The following is a 16,237-nucleotide window of genomic DNA, read 5'->3' as shown; positions in this document are numbered from 1 at the left end:
TCCAGTTTAAGGGCTGGATCTAGGACATCCCTCGATCGTACCCACGACTGCTCCTCAGGTCCGTAGCTCTCCCAATCGACCAGGTACTGCAGCTCGCCTCCTCGACGTCGGGAGTCTAGCAGAGCCCTGACCGTATAGGCGGGTTGACCACCGACATCGAGAGGTGGGGGGGGTGTCAGGGCTGCCGTGGGTGGAAACATGGGACTGTAGTGCACTGGTTTGAGAAGGGAAACATGGAACACAGGACAGATTTTGTATCGTGGTGGTAAAAGTAATTTGTATGTGACAGGGTTAATTCTTGACATGATCTTAAAAGGGCCGATATATTTGGGACTTAGCTTTTTTGACGGCAGTCGGAGACGGATGTCACGGGTGGAGAGCCAAACCCTTTGACCGGGATGGAACAGGGGGTCAGGACGGCGTCGGCGGTCTGCCTTGGATTTCTGGGCTTGCACAGAACGTTGTATCCTGTCGTGGGTGGCTCTCCAGACCTGGGCACTTCTCTGGGCCCAGGCATCTACTGCCGGAACGTCACTGGGGTTAGCTTCCCACGGGAACAGAGGTGGTTGGTAGCCCAGAACGCATTGGAAGGGGGTGAGGTGTGTGGACGCGCTGACAAGGCTGTTCTGGGCGTATTCGGTCCAGGGGAGATAGGTGTGCCAGCTGCTCTGGTTTTGGGCGCAGTAGGCCCTCAGGTACCTGCCTATCTCTTGGTTGAGACGCTCGGTCTGTCCATTGGTTTGGGGGTGGTATCCCGAGGAGAAGTTGAGTTGGATACCCAGTCTGTCGCTGAAAGCTCGCCAGAAGCGAGATGTAAACTGGGTACCCCGGTCAGAGGTGATCTCCTCGGGAATACCGAAGTAACGGAAGATGTGGGTGATTGCTAGGTCGGCCAGTTGTGTCGCGTTGGGCAACCCGGGCAGAGGAATCAGGCGGCACATTTTTGAAAACCGGTCTATGACCACCAGGATCTCGGTCCGGCCGTCGGAGGGGGGTAGGTCTGTGATGAAGTCCATAGCAATATGGGACCACGGTCGGTCTGGTACTGGTAAAGGCTGGAGGAGACCTGCAGGAAGGTGACGAGGCGTCTTGGACTGGGCACAGACCGGACATGAGAGGACGAAGTCATGAATGTCATCCTTGAGTGAGGGCCACCAATATCTCTGTGCGAGCAGCTCGGTAGACCGGGTGATACCCGGGTGGCCAGAACAAAGTGAAGTATGTACCCACTGCATCAGTTGAGGGCGAATGATAGTGGGTACGTATACCTTGTTGGGGGGTGTTTGAGGGGGCGCGGGCTCGTCGCCTTGAGCCTGCAGGATGGCTTCCGTGAGCTCCCACTGAACGGGTGCAACGACGCACGATGTGGGAAGAATGGTTTCAGACTCGGGGGGGGGTTCCGAGCCATGGAAAAATAGGCGAGAAAGTGCGTCTGCCTTGAGGTTCTGGGAGCCTGGACGAAAAGTCACTGTGAAGTTGAATCGGGTGAAGAACATAGCACACCGGGCTTGGCGAGGGTTCAGTCTCTTGGCTGCGCGGAGGTACTCTAGGTTCTTGTGGTCGGTAAAAACGACAAAGGGGAACCTAGAGCCCTCCAGCCAATGGCACCATTCCTCTAGGGCCAGTTTGATGGCCAGCAGCTCTCTATTCCCGACGTTGTAGTTCTGTTCAGGAGAGGACAGTTTGTGAGAGTAAAAGGCACACGGGTATAACTTGGCAGGAGTCCCATGTGGTTGGGAAAGCACAGCTCCTACTCCTACCTCAGAGGCATCTACCTCTACCACGAACGGGAGAGCGGGGTCTGGTTGCTGTAGGACTGGGGAGGTCGTGAAAGCTTCCTTAAGGGCTTGGAAGGCCTGCTGGGCAGGTGCATTCCAGGTGAGAAACTTCGGGTTGCCCCGTGTGAGGGACGTGAGGGGTGCGGCGATCTTTCCGAAGTCTTTAATGAATCGCCGGTAGTAATTGGCAAAACCCAGGAATCGTTGGAGCTCCTTGAGCGTACTGGGTTAGGGCCATGATAGAACTGCGGCAACTTTGTCGGTCTCCATCTCCATAGTTCCTGCCGATAGGACGTAACCCAAGAAGGAGACGGAGGGGCGGTGAAAGGCACATTTCTCTGCCTTTACGAACAGGTCATGCTCTCGGAGTCTCTGCAACACCTTTGAGACGTGGACGGTGTGTTCAGAGAGGGAGGCTGAGTAGATTAATAGGTCGTCGATGTAGACGATGAGGAAAAGGTCCAGCATGTCTCAGAAGACGTCGTTCATGAACGACTGGAACACAGAAGGGGCGTTGGCGAGGCCGTACGGCATCACCAAATATTCGTAGTGCCCCCTAGTGGTGATGAACGCCGTCTTCCATTCGTCCCCCTTACGGATACGCACCTGGTTGTGCGCACTCCTGAGGTCGAGTTTGGTGAAGAATCTAGCCTTACTGACCTGTTCGAGGGACGGCTGGATGAGAGGTAGGGGTAGGGACTCAGGCTTAACGTTCATAGTGGCCTTCATTTGCCCACGGGGCCCGAGGTGCGTGAATCTAATCAGTGCCACGAGTCCCAGCTGGTTTCAGGTAGCAGGAGCTCTCAGGAGTGGGACGGAGCTCGACAGTCCACACTACGGTGGGGAGGAAGGCTGACCTGGGTTCTCTCAAACACGTCAGTGAAGGAAGAGTAGTCAGGAGGGAGGGAGACAGAGGCTTTCACTTCGGGGCTCTCTACGGAGGTGGAAGACACAGGAAGGGAAATGCACTGTGATAGGCAATGGTTGGTCCAGCGCAACAGCTCCCCCGTGCGCCAGGAAATGTGGGGGTCATGACGCGCCAGCCAGGGGTGGCCTAAAACCACAGGGTCTCTGGGTGAGTGCACGATAAAAAACTGGATTACCTCCGTGTGAAATAAGCCCACTTGGAGGGACAATGGCATGGTCCGGAAGGAAATGAGACCCGATCCGAGGGGTGCCCCATCCAGAGAGTTAACTCGGAGAAGTGGCACGACCGGACAAAGCGGGAGGGATAGCTTCTGGACCAAGCCATCGTCTAAAAAATGTCCTGCTGCCCCGGAATCCACTAGGGCTGAGGTGGAAAAAGAGACATCGTTAAAACTCAACATAACAGGGAGACAGACTTGTTTTTGGGTTACGTTGAGAAACACGGATGTTCTCACCTGGCTTCTGGAGAGGGAACGCCGAGGGCCGGCAGGGCAGGAATCAATACGGTGGCCCGGAGTGCCACAGTACATACAGAGGTTCAGCGTCAACCGTCTAGTCCTCTCTGCCAGGGTTAGCGGAGCGCGACCAAGTTGCATAGGTTCGGCTGGGGGAGAGCACTCGGGAGTCGCGGGTTTGGACGGGTTGTGGCCAGTAGAAGGCTCGTGGATGACAGAGGGGCTCCGAACAGAACGGTCCCGCAGAAGGTTGTCCACAGTGATGGAGAGCTGAATGTAGTCCTCGAGTGTCAGCGATTCTCCGTGGCACGCCAATTCCATTTGGAGCCGGTCATTCAACCCCAGACGGTATACAGTGAGTAAAGCAGGGTCCCCCCACCCACTGCCCGCGGCAAGGGTGCGAAAATCAAGTGCGTAGGCGGTAGCAGTGCGTGAAGCCTGTTTTAAGAACATGAGACGGCTGCCCACATCTCTACCAGCTGCGGGGTGATTAAAAACCACAGAAATCTGGCGGCAAAACTGGTCATATGACGACAAAATGGGGCTATCAGCAGTCCATAATGCGGTGGCCCATTCCCGTGCTTTACCGGAGAGAGTGAAATTAAAAAATGCACTCTCTCACGGTCAGTGTGTAAAATGGGGTGATAAGTCATATACACTGAACATTGCATTAAGAATCCCTGACATGCGTCTGACGAGCCGTCAAACCGCTCGGGGGTTTGAAAGCTCGCCGCGCTGGGAAACACAGTGGGAGCCTCAACGGGCACAGGGACAGACACAGGGGGAGCAGGCAACAACTGATCGGAAATAGTATGTACCATCTGCAGAATCTCCTGAATTTGCTGTCCCTGAGCCGTGAGCGCTCGGTCGTGGTTGCCAATGGTGGATCCTTGGGCAGAAAGCGCCGTGCACATCCGCTCTAGTGAGCTGCGGAAATCCTCGGCGGCTTCCATTGTGACTGCCTTCGGTGGGGTTGGTTATTCTGTGACCCGCACAAGAAGAGACAGTCACAATGTTGTAGAAAACTGCTTTTTATTAGAAAGAGCAGGCAAACGAACAATAGGGCAAATCCAGAAGAAGAGTGGTCAATGGGCGCGTAGGGTCGGAGCCGGGGAATCAGGATATAGTAAAGGGGCAAATCTACAAATAGAATAGTCGAGGAAAGCGGGAAGTCGTAGCCGGATAATCAGGATAAGAATAGCACGAAAACTAATGAGTAGAATCACAGGGGAACTAGGGGAACACTAGTGTGCTGGCAAAGTGCAGGGGTAAACTATACGATAACCAACACCAGAGAAATGAATGTGCCGTGGTAGTTATAGTGAAACAAACAGAGGTGCAGGTGACACGAATGACAGGTGATGGGGACTAAAGCAGGTGTGTGCAATGAGAGGCTGAAAGAGGCGAGTGCGGAAGTGTCTAATACTCTGGCGATCGGGAGCGGGCATGAAAGCTCGAGGAAACAGAACGAGTACGGGAACTCGAGCGAATGGGTTGAACTGAAGGAGCGGGGTTCGTTACAAGTGTGATCCTGTAAGATGCATTTAAGAAGCATTCCTTTAAGACAGAATAATCACACCTAAGATCTCTTTAATATTTTAAATGTTTTATTTTCCTTGCAGTGATTATACAGAGAGCAAATAAACACTTTTGCTTAAGTGCCCTGTTTCTAAAATATTGCAACTGAGAAAAAGATCCAGTAATCTCACATGTCTCCTAGAGTTTAGATCAGGGGTGCCCACACTTTTTTGTGTGATGATCTACTTTTACATGACCAACTCAATAATATCTACCAACAAAAAAAACACAGTTTCATTTAAAATAAGAAAATGCTTGTTGGGACTGCATGTATCCCTACATGGAATTCATCTTCTACTTAATAAAAAAATATATAATAATGTTCAATGTTGATATCATTCAGTTTTAAAACTAAACCCAAAACACCTACAGCACAATAGATTACAATAGCCAGGGCATTTACCTTATTCTGATGACTTGCACTGAATGGAATCAGACAGTTTTGCCTATTCGGGCAGTAGCATCGCAATTTCGAGCTCTGTTCTCAGAAGTCCTTGGAAGGCGCGTATGCGTGAACCTAATTGTCATGGCAACTGAATAAACAAAACCTCGCCTGGTCAATATTTACTCGTCAAGTGCAAGTCAGACAGAAACTAAAAGAAGGAAAGACATTATATTTATTTGTATTAAAATTTTACGAAAGTACATTTACATTTTGTGCGATCTACCAGCATTGCCTTTGCGATCGACTGGTAGATCACGATCGACGTATTGGGCACCCCTGGTTTAGAGTTTCCATCACAAACATCAGCGCTCCTTTTACTATGATTATTCTAATAGTACTCACTCACGCATTGCTTTCTGAAAGGGTCAATTCATTTTGTGCAAGGCCATATCACAATTTGGAATGCCCAATTCCCAATGCGTTCTAAGTCCTTGTGGTGGTGTAGTGACTTGCCTCAATCCGGGAGGAGGAGGATGAATCTCAGTTGCCTCCGTGTCTGAGGCGTTAATCCGCACATCTTATCACGTGGCTTGTTGAGCATGTTACCGTGGAAACATAGTGCACGTGGAGGCTTCACGCTATTCTCCGCGGCATCCAGGCACAACTCACCACAAGCCCCACAGAGAGCAGAGAGCGAGAGCCATATTATAGCGACCATGAGGAGGTTAACCCAACATGACTACCCACCCTAGCAACCGGGCCAATTGGTTGCCTAGGAAGCCTGACTGGAGTCACTTAGCATGCCCTGGATTCAAACTTGTGACTCCAGGTGTGGTAGTCAGTGTCTTTACTTGCTGAGCTCTGTGATTGGCCAAAATACTCTGTTAGACTTCTCCGAAACCCTCTACTTTTCCTTGGGAACCCGGATGCTTGACCTCTCTGTAAGATCCCAATTTCTTCATTTTGAACTTTAGAATACTGAATTCTATATTGAATTTTTAAATATTGAATTTCTTCTTCAGCTGTAATTTTATAATTTGAATATTTACAACTAATTTCACCTCTAAAAAATTCAAAACACATTATTTAATATGAAACAATCAAATTTGATCAAAATATCACAAATAACTGTTACTATTGTAAAATAAACTTTATTTTGGCATATAGTGTTGCTCTGCTCCACCTCAGTCTTGTTTAGCATGTCCGGGGTGTCTAATGTTTTAAAGGTTTGACTTCCTCCATAGTGATTTAAACTAGAACAATCTCACTAGACTTAAAATAGGTTGCATCAGTTTTAATATCATGACTTTAATATCGAGTGTCCTAACCTGACGGCAAACGACATGTGATAAAATGTATATTTTCTATGTTTATCTGAGTTTTTGTCCTAACCAGCCGTGATGAGCGACAGTACATTCCGTTGATTGCTTTGTTTCAATTTTAAGCATCGCTGTGAACTGGCACCGGTCCAAAAACTTTCTCATAACATTATATTGAAGCCAGCATTTCACTAGCCGGTTAAAAATGACTTGATTTTTGACAAGAATGTCACACCTGAATGTTTTCGCTGAGGTATCGCTCTCTTCAGTCGAAGGTCTGTCACAAATACTCACGGGTTCAGAATGGAGAAAATAAATTCCCGCCTCCTCTATCTCTGTTTGGTTGAGGACTTTGTTTCAAACAAATAAGGCTGGGCATAGAAATGCATCTACTCATCAGACATATTTAGTAAGTTCAGTTCTCTGGTTTGTTTGTAGCTGTGTTGTGTTCTATTGTTAATATCGCTGTGGCGGACCTGTTTTTAGATAAACAAAATTAGTTTTCGCTTGAACACGCCATCTCACGACATGCAGTCTCATGAATACGCAGAGTGGAGCAACAGTATGTCAACATTTTCACTAAATAATTAATTCGATTTCAGTTTGTTTCTCACCAAACCTTAGCATATGCTTTTATAACAATCGTGAGTCTCATGGAATAATTGATTAGACTTCGGAATTATAGTTTTGTGTGCTTTTGTTTATTGTGAGTTAACGAATTTAGTTAACTAATGTTAATGAATATAACCAATGTAAATACTATGCTATTTTTGATGCAGGCTGTACCTTTAAGAACTTATACTTTCATGAGCTAGGTATAGCCTTTGTGATAGATTCATCCACTTTTTTTAAACTTTTTCTTTGCATCTGGGGCAGCGTGTGAGAGATATGCACTGTGGAATACAGTACCTTGTGAGAAGTTTCAGTCCATACTTCACTGCAGAGCTATTTCAAGCATCCCAGCTTATAAGAATAAGTGCTAGAGCTGAGAGGGACCAATCAATTCTGTCTCTCCCTGTCTTCCTATTCTCTGTGTGTTGGAGGAACAGGGATTGATGCAGTCTGAACATATGTGAATCTCTTTGGAAAGCCATAGAGTTGATAGATTATGCTGAAAGAGATTCTACTTGATATCCAGCCTTAAAGGGATAGTTCACTCAAAAATGAAAATTCTCTCATCCTTTACTCACCCTCATATCATTCCAGATGTGTATGACTAACTTTCTTGTGCAGAACACAAATTAAGATTTGTTTAAAAATATTTTAGCTCTGCAGGTCCTCACAATGCAAGTGAATGGAGACCAGAACTCAAAAGTGCTGCCGAGATCTAGCCCTAAAACCTATTTCACATTGACCTTGTTAAATTCAAGATGCCGTAACTCTTCAACAGTTGTAAAAATCCTACTGAAGTGAAGTCAGATCTGTGCAGTTCATTCTGGAGATTATTTTGAGCAATTGTTTGGGTAAATCAGACCAAGTTTAAAGGATGTGATAGGATGTGTGTTTAAACTGCAAATGTCATAATCTAAGGTGGCAGCCACTGTAATGGGTGGAGTTTTAATGTAAGGGGTCCATTGGAATCATCAGGAGCAGAGTAATCAGATGCAAAAATAATTGCTTTGAACTGTTCAAAAGATATCCGCAGAGGAAAGGTAAGTTTTGAACTGGTGGTAGTGCTATGTATTTTGTCCTAGAGACCAGATTTGCTATGGGTACTATTCATACCCACCCCTATCAGTGTGCCAAATGTAATAATTTTTTATTAAACATGATTTCAAATATTAGTTGTCCCTACTAAGGCAAGTATCACTATTACAATCATTGTTGCTCATATTTAGAATCAGAATCAGAATGCCATGGATGCTTACACACACAAGGAATTTGTCATGGTGACAGAAGCTTCCAGTGCAAATGCAACCGTATGTACATACAAACAGATACATTTAAACATATATACCTAACGTGACATAAAAATCTTAAAGATATAACAGATGAAAAAAGAGAAATATATAAGTAAGCAATAAGGTATGAGAGGCTGTGCTGTATGGTGAATAAGTAACGGCTGAAGGGCGTTACTTATTCACAATACAGCACTTGCCTCGAGTACCTTATTGCTTTTATAAAACGGTTACCACACAATATTAAAGAAAAAAAAATGTATTAGTGGAAATTTCATGAAGTTAAATCAATAAAAGCATTCCTTCCGCTAGAAAAAAAATAGTCCCTGACCGTGAACAACAACGTTCCAATATGTAATATGCATGAAAGCTCAAATAAAAACAACAAACCGTTGCGGAATGAGTCTGGAGTGAGTTCTCGGTTCCCCTCTTTTCCTCTACGTCCGAAGTGTAACTGCACGTCAAACCAGACTTTGTTTACGAGTCCTTCAGGTGTGTTAGGATTAAGCGCATCGGACAGATTTATGGTGCTGAAATCTTTAGTAGAAATCGGTGTGTGATGCTCCGTTTTATCACGACCCTCTCTTCTCATTGTCTTTACGACTCCAATGAAAACATTATTAGATGAGGTGAATTCGCTGTCTCTCATCAGACACCAGGACAAACTCAAAGGTGGATCATTCAGGAATCTGTTCAGACCCGCACGTAACGCTACATAGCTACTGATCCCATATTTTTTGCCTTTTGGAGCTTCTGACAGTTCCGTAGAATTCACGGAGAAGTGCATTGAGTTCCCTCTTGGTGATTTGTTTAAAATCAATGCTGCAACCCTTTTCACTACACCAGTCACCGAAGCATTTCACTGCCCATTGGGTTTGCTGCACGGTATTTTTTTTCATAACGAGTCTTCTCGAATGTATCAATGTTACATTTCAGCACTTCAGCATGACGGCTCATATTTGTAGAAGTCTCTACAAATTGTTCCTCAAACCACTTATCCATCGTCATGCCACCTAGTAAATCAAAATTTACTTGAAACATTTTAGCCTTTTTAATTCTTACGTTTTTTTCTATGTTTATGTTGATACGTGTGGTTGCTAAGGGTGTTGCTAAGGGCGCAGTGATAAATAGAACCGTTGGGTGAAGCGGTCATAGCCGTGTTTTATCGTGAATAAAGCACAGCTATTGACCAATCAGAATCAAGGATTGGAACTAACCGTTTTATAATAGAGCAATAATGTTGTTCAAATATTTCATATACAGATATACAGTTATGTGGAAGTGATGTAATGCATTGAAGAAAATGTAGCATATGTTAAAGAATATAAATGAAAAATGGGTAAAATTAGGAACAGATGGATTAAAAATTGCACATGGCTGTATTGACAAAATAAATGTATTTGTGGCAGTTTTAACTGTTCATGAGGTGGATTGCCTGAGGGAATTGGCTGTTCTGGTGCTCAGTGCTCTATAGCTAACAGTTCGAAAAGGAAGTGTGCTGGATGAATGGGGTCAAGAGTGATTTTACCAGCCCTTTTCATCACTCTGGATGTGTACAGTTCTAGCAGGGGTGGGTAGGGGAGCGCCAATAATCCTCTCAAGAGTCCGAACTATACTTTGAAGTCTTCTGATGTCTGACTTGGTAGCTGAACCAAACCAGACAGTTATAGAAGTGCAGAGGACAAACTCAATGACTGAAGAGAAGAACAGTTTCAGCAGGGCCTGTGGGATGTAGAACTTCCTCAGCTGGCAAAGGAAGTATAACCTCTGCTGGGCCTTTTTCAAAATTGAGTTTACGTGGATCTTCCACTTCAGGTCCTGTGAGATGGTAGTGCCCAGGATCCTGAATGACTCCACTGCTGCCACAGTGCTGTTCAGAATGGTGAGTGGGGTCAATGTTGGGGTGTTCACTTAAGTCCACTATCATGTTTTGAGGGTGTTCAGCTCTAGTTTGTTTTGACTGAGCCAGGTGGCCAGCTGTTCAACTTCACTTCTGTATGCAGACTCATCGGCCGATGACTGTAGTGTCATATGCTATCTTCAGGAGCTTAATAGAGGGGTCCTTGGCGGTGCAGTCATTTGTGTACATGCAGAAGTGTAGTGGGGAGAGCACATATCCCTGGGGGGCACCAGTGCTGATTGTACATGTGCTGGTGGTGAATTTCCCCATTCTCACTAGCTGCTGCCTGTCTGTCAGAAAGCTGGTTATACACTGACAGATAGAGGCAGGAACGGATAGCTGGGTTAATTTAGCCCATTGGAGAGTGTGGTTGATGTTAAAAGTCGAACTGAAGTAAAAAAAATTGTATCCTTGCATAAGTCCCAGGTCTGTCTAGATTTTGAAGTATGTAATGCAGTCCCATATTGACTGCATCATCCACTGACCTGTTCGCTCGATAGGCAAACTTCAGGGGATCCAGAAACATCCTATCAACACTCCTAGCAACATTACATTGTAGGGCCAAGCTGACATTAAAATATTAGTGGGATATTACTCAAATACTCTTGACATCAACCTGCTGTATGGCATTATTGCAAAGGCATTTTGTCATCCTGCTTTATTTCATTACGGTACCAGACACCCTTTCTCCTCCCTTCTATATTGTCACAGCAAGTTCATATATTTTGACACAGAAAGGTGTGTAAAGGCGCTGCTTGTCTGAAAGACTCCACAGGCTCCATGACACTTTAACATTTAGATCAATATCTGTTGATTGGCTAGCTCATTCCTACATCCCAAGATTACCCAATTACCCAGTCTGGGGCCATGATCAACCTCAGCATACCACAGCAGCCCTTAATAAAAATGTATTTAAGAACATGTTGAACATCCAGTTTTCTGTGATGGAGTACTTTTGCCACACAAATCTGTAAAGATTTCTGTCTTATTGTAGACATACATAATGCAAACTGCTTGTATCGTATTTCTGAATGAATAGTGTGTCCTTTTTCTAATGTGATCACCCACATTTGTGTGTTTTACTTCAACACAGATGGCATTGATATGGAGTTGGTCCTCCCAAACAGCTTCCACTTTTGGCCAAATAGTGTAATTTGGTTGGTTCTGCACCTAAGGAATTGACTAACCATATTTGTATCTTCTTGTCTCTGATATTTTTGCAGCTGCTGCTCTAGGAAACCTTGTATCGGACTTGGCTGGACTCGGGTAAGAGCTCATGTGCTTTCTTTATTAAAATAAAGGGTCTGGTGTATCTAACTTCAGAAATTATTACATACAACCTCTCTGCTCACTTTGTGACTTCACAACTCACAAATTCATCCTCACAACAGAAGTGTCCCAGTATGAGCTCTGAAGTTAAGAATAATTGTGAGGTTATTATAACAAAGGGCTTTCTTCATCTTAAATCTCAGCAGCTAAAGATCCAGTATTCTTTTGCTCAAGAATGATCTTTTTTTAGATGTTCCATTAGGAATGATGAGTAAGCATTTTATGCATTTTTAAAGTTACAGGCTTAGTGTTGAAGAAGAGAGCTTAGGGAAGCAAATATTGAGAATTAAAGGAATAGTTCACCCAAAAATTATAATTCTCATCATTTAAACACCCTTATGCCGTCTCAAACTCGATTGACTTGGGAGATATTTTGATTTGACCACATCACTCCATCTCCTCTCCATCCCCTCTGTGCCTGTTTAGCCCCCTCAAACTGGCCGAACAAAAGCTGTTTAGGCATGCGGTGGCTGGGCATCCAAGCTCACTGATGGGACTTTGTCCACATCTTTCAAGGATTTGTGAGCTCCTCATACAATCCAGCCTGGTTAAACCCAGTATGGATCGTAGGCAGACTAGCCTAAATGTTTCTAACTGGCGAAGATGTTCCATTAACGGGGTCCACATTTCGCAAGCATAGAGAAGGGAGGGAATGACCGTGGCCGAGAAAACCTGAAGCTTCGTGCGGAGTGACAGACCAGGTAGCTTCCACATAGCGTGACACAACCGATGAAAAGATAATGTCGCTCGACTGATTCGGAGTGAGATCTACGATGCTAAACCGGAGCCGGTCTTGAGCACACTGCCCAAGTATGGGAAACTCTCCAGTCTCTCCACAACTGCTTTATCATCAATTGGAAGCTAGGGGGGTGGAGTTTCCGATGGCACAAAGTACCCAGGCAGGTGCTTAGTTTTGGTGGGGCTGATGGTAAGGCCCCACCTCTTAGTGGCAAGCTCCAGGTTCAGCAGAAGCACCCCCAACTCCTCCTGAGTGAGCAGCAATTATCAGATCATCGGCATACATAACATGGTTGAGCGACAGGGAGGCATCCCTTGACCGCACCTGGGCATCGATCAGCCTCCCATTGTATCTGTACCAGATGGAAATTCCTCTGGTACAGCTATTTAAGGCTTCACAAACTACGTGGTCAAAATAGATGTTAAATAATGTGGGAGCAAGAGGACATCCCTGTCGCAACCCAAGGTATACAGGGAATGGCTCTGACTCCCAGCCACGTAGTTTTACCCAGGCCCGCTCACCATCATGAAGGTCCTTAATGATCGTGAGCAGAGGGTCAGGGACTCCGAAAGCATGAATAACAACCCAGATCCCAGGTCAATAAAGCAGATATGTAGGTCTTTTTGGAATTCCCTACACCTCTGCTGTAGCAGATGGACAGAAAATATGGCATCTGTGCAGGACCGCCCTTTCCTGAAACCGCATTGGGGATCCGCAAGCCTCTCCTCATCGTGCCTAGCGAGGCAATATTGAATAATCCTTGCAAGGACCTTTCCCGGCACACTGAGGAGTGAGATGCCCCTGTAGCAGTCTGTGCGGTCCGCTCCTCAGTGTGCCTCTTTAAGAAGGGGGACCGCACAGACTGTAACAACTACAGGGGCATCTCACTCCTCAGTGTGACTCTTTAAGAAGGGGGACCGCACAGACTGTAACAACTTAAGGGGCATCTCACTCCTCAGTGTGACTCTTTAAGAAGGGGGACCGCACAGACTGTAACAACTTCAGGGGCATCTCACGCCTCAGTGTGCCTCTTTAAGAAGGGGGACCGTACAGACTGTAACAACTTCAGGGGCATCTCACGCCTCAGTGTGCCTCTATAAGAAGGGGGACAGCACAGACTGTAACAACAACAGGGACATCTCACTCCTCAGTGTGCCGGGAAAGGTCCTGGCAAGGATTATTTAATATCGCCTCGCTAGGCACGGTGAGGAGAGACTTGCAGATCCCCAATGCGATTTCAGGAAAGGGCAGTCCTGCAGCAATTCACCTGGGAGATCATCTCTGCCCGGTGCCTTTCCCGGTCTCAGACTCTGGATCGCTTTCAGTACTTCTTTAACAGATGGCACATCAGCCAACCACTCACAGGGGGTGACTTCTTCCTCCAACATGATGACTATCCCAAGGGGCCACTTTAGCTAGCACCTGTGACAGGAGGTCATAGAAAGCATCTGACTCATCTGCCTTACCTGCATCCCTCCACGGATGTTCGTCTTCAGTGGGTTCATAAGTAACCATGACCACCACTCCTCGCCTCTGGTTGATTACAGCTTCCCATACCTCACCGTCACGCTTCCACGCCCCCTTCATTCTTTTGTTCAAAAGAAGAGCCACTCTCTGTTGTTTGGCAGTCTCCTGCCCAGAATACAGAACTGACCACCCCTCATGGTGGCAGGAGCCAGAACCGGTCCACCGGACCACCTGAATACCACAGTGATCCAGGCGATACCAGTCCAGCTCCCGACAGATGAGTGGCAGCCTCTCCTCCGCAGTGAGCGTTCTATCATTCCATGTGGCCACCCAAAGTGTTTTTTGTTGTTTCTGGAGGAGCCCCGAGGGTAAGAATTCAGGCTCCTGGTTCCGCCAAATGGGGTTTGGCTAGGAGACGTCATAGAGGCCTGTCCCCCTGGGGCCTCCTGCACAAGCTTAACACATATTTTACATCATAGTTTAGTGGTAGTTAATTGAAAAAGTGGAGGGATTACTAGCCCCTCGCATGCTTCCAGAGGCCAAACGCCATGAGGAGGAAAGGCCAATTAGAATTGAACCTCCCCCCACAGCACTGTCCACGACAGCGTTGCCCATCCGGCACCACGAGGAGGTAGGAGGTTGTTTGCCGGTTTGTCACACACACACACACACACACACACACACACACACACACACACACACACACACACACACACACACACAAACACAACCTTGCTACTCCAGTAAGTGCTTAAAACCAGCACAAGCCTATGTTACTAGTTCTAAAACAGAATACGTTTTGAGATAAAACCCTGAACAGGGTAACCGTGGGAGAAGTTGAATAATTTACTCAATAATGCACACCCATGCTGCGCGGCAAGGTATATCTTGTATAAATATATAAACAGACACAGATAAGAGGTTGATTTCTGTAGCAGTACTCTTTACTCATCACGTTGTTGCACTTTTCTGTTCATCAATATAACATCAAAATAAGATTTCCCCCAGCTTTCTCATTAAAGGGAGAGGAAACTTCATGGTGTGGATTGTTTTTAGTTTTAAAGCAAATCACTGTAATAATGACCTATTTGATCATTCTAATTATAAAACTAAATTATATCCAGCATAACATTTTAAAGGAACACATTTCCTTTTGGTTTTGGTGTCAATAAATTGGCACTTGGTAGTAGTAGGGCTTACTGCTAAGATCAGTTTCCTGCTGTACATGTCTATCTCAGAGGCAGCTGTTCTATTCCTTTGAAGGGCTGGAATGAACTTGTGCTATTTGTAAGGAATAATCAGAATTAATTGTGTAGATGGTAATAAGCTGATTCTCCTACGATCTTTAATATCCATATTAAAACACCCTTGTTGATTTCACCCCAGGTTCAAATCCTGGACGAACTCCCTTTTATCAAGGAGGGAGACACAATGGATTGCTCTTTAAAATAATTTTTATTAAAAAAGTATTTAACATAAATTTGAAATAACTAATTTAACTATGTAAAAGGTTCAGATGAGACATGATATCCAACCCAAGCATCTCATCTCCAGCACTAAACAGGTTGGATTGGATCTGAAGATTTGTTAGGAGCTCAAAGATCTTTCTCTTTCCATTTCAGTAACAATTTTTCATCATTATCTGCTAATGCATCTCCACTCCACTGACTGGTGCTCAGTGGGGTTTGCATCGAAAGAAACACCTCATCTCAGCCAAACTGCCCAGTTCCTCCTGAGTACAGAATCGACTGAGAAATATTATTGATCCAGGAGCCCCTCGCCTCCTCAATGTGCTGTTTACTGCAGGACTTGTTTATTTCCAATCACAGCTGCACCTGAGTGCAATTATTCCTCTATATTGACATGATGAGTGAGGGTATGGGAGCTTAAAGCTCTCTGGGGTAGAGTTCAGGGCCCACACAATGAAATGTGAAGTAATCTAAACGTCCCTAAAACAAGTTACACTTACTTTAAAAGCAAAAATGTTCCAAAATAATTTTACATTTGGGATTTCAAGGCCTAAAAAGATGTGTGTGTGTGTCTGTCTGTCTGTCTGTTTGTCGTATCTATCTATCTATATATATTGTTAAAAAAAAATACATTTGTAGAGTAAAAAAATTGCATTCTTTTTCTTCTTATTATTTTATTAATTGTATTTACATTTATTATTTTTTAATTACTTTTAAAAAATTATTTGTAAAATTTCTCTGAAAAAAGAAAGCAAGATACATTGCTTTTAATTAAACATATTTTGTTTTAAATACCGTTTTGTAATTACAAAATACTGATTAGGAAAATTCTATTTTGTGATGGTCGGACTTGTGTTGATAAGGTTGATGCTGATAAACTGTGGTTATTTTTATTTTTTAATTAAGTGTGATTTTTATTAGCTTGGTGTGAATCAATTTAGTTTCATTGACCACATGTTCCAATGCTGCTTTAATAAGTTATTTGGATAACAC

The 16,237-nt window shown here is 45.0% G+C and overlaps 1 protein-coding gene across 1 annotated transcript in view; it reads left to right on the top strand.

Annotated features, from left to right (window-relative positions):
* LOC127658178 (transmembrane protein 65-like) overlaps positions 1–16,237 on the top strand; it is a 48,974-nt gene that overhangs the window by 25,321 nt on the left and 7,416 nt on the right. The window contains exon 6 of the mRNA XM_052147324.1: positions 11,464–11,506. Coding sequence (XP_052003284.1) covers positions 11,464–11,506 — 43 coding nt within the window. The remainder of the gene's footprint in view (positions 1–11,463; positions 11,507–16,237) is intronic.

Source organism: Xyrauchen texanus, chromosome 17, assembly GCF_025860055.1.
Source record: "Xyrauchen texanus isolate HMW12.3.18 chromosome 17, RBS_HiC_50CHRs, whole genome shotgun sequence".
Lineage (NCBI taxonomy): Eukaryota > Metazoa > Chordata > Actinopteri > Cypriniformes > Catostomidae > Xyrauchen > Xyrauchen texanus.
The sequence above is the reverse complement of the archived record's forward strand: the minus strand, read 5'-3'. Positions and strand labels throughout refer to the sequence as shown.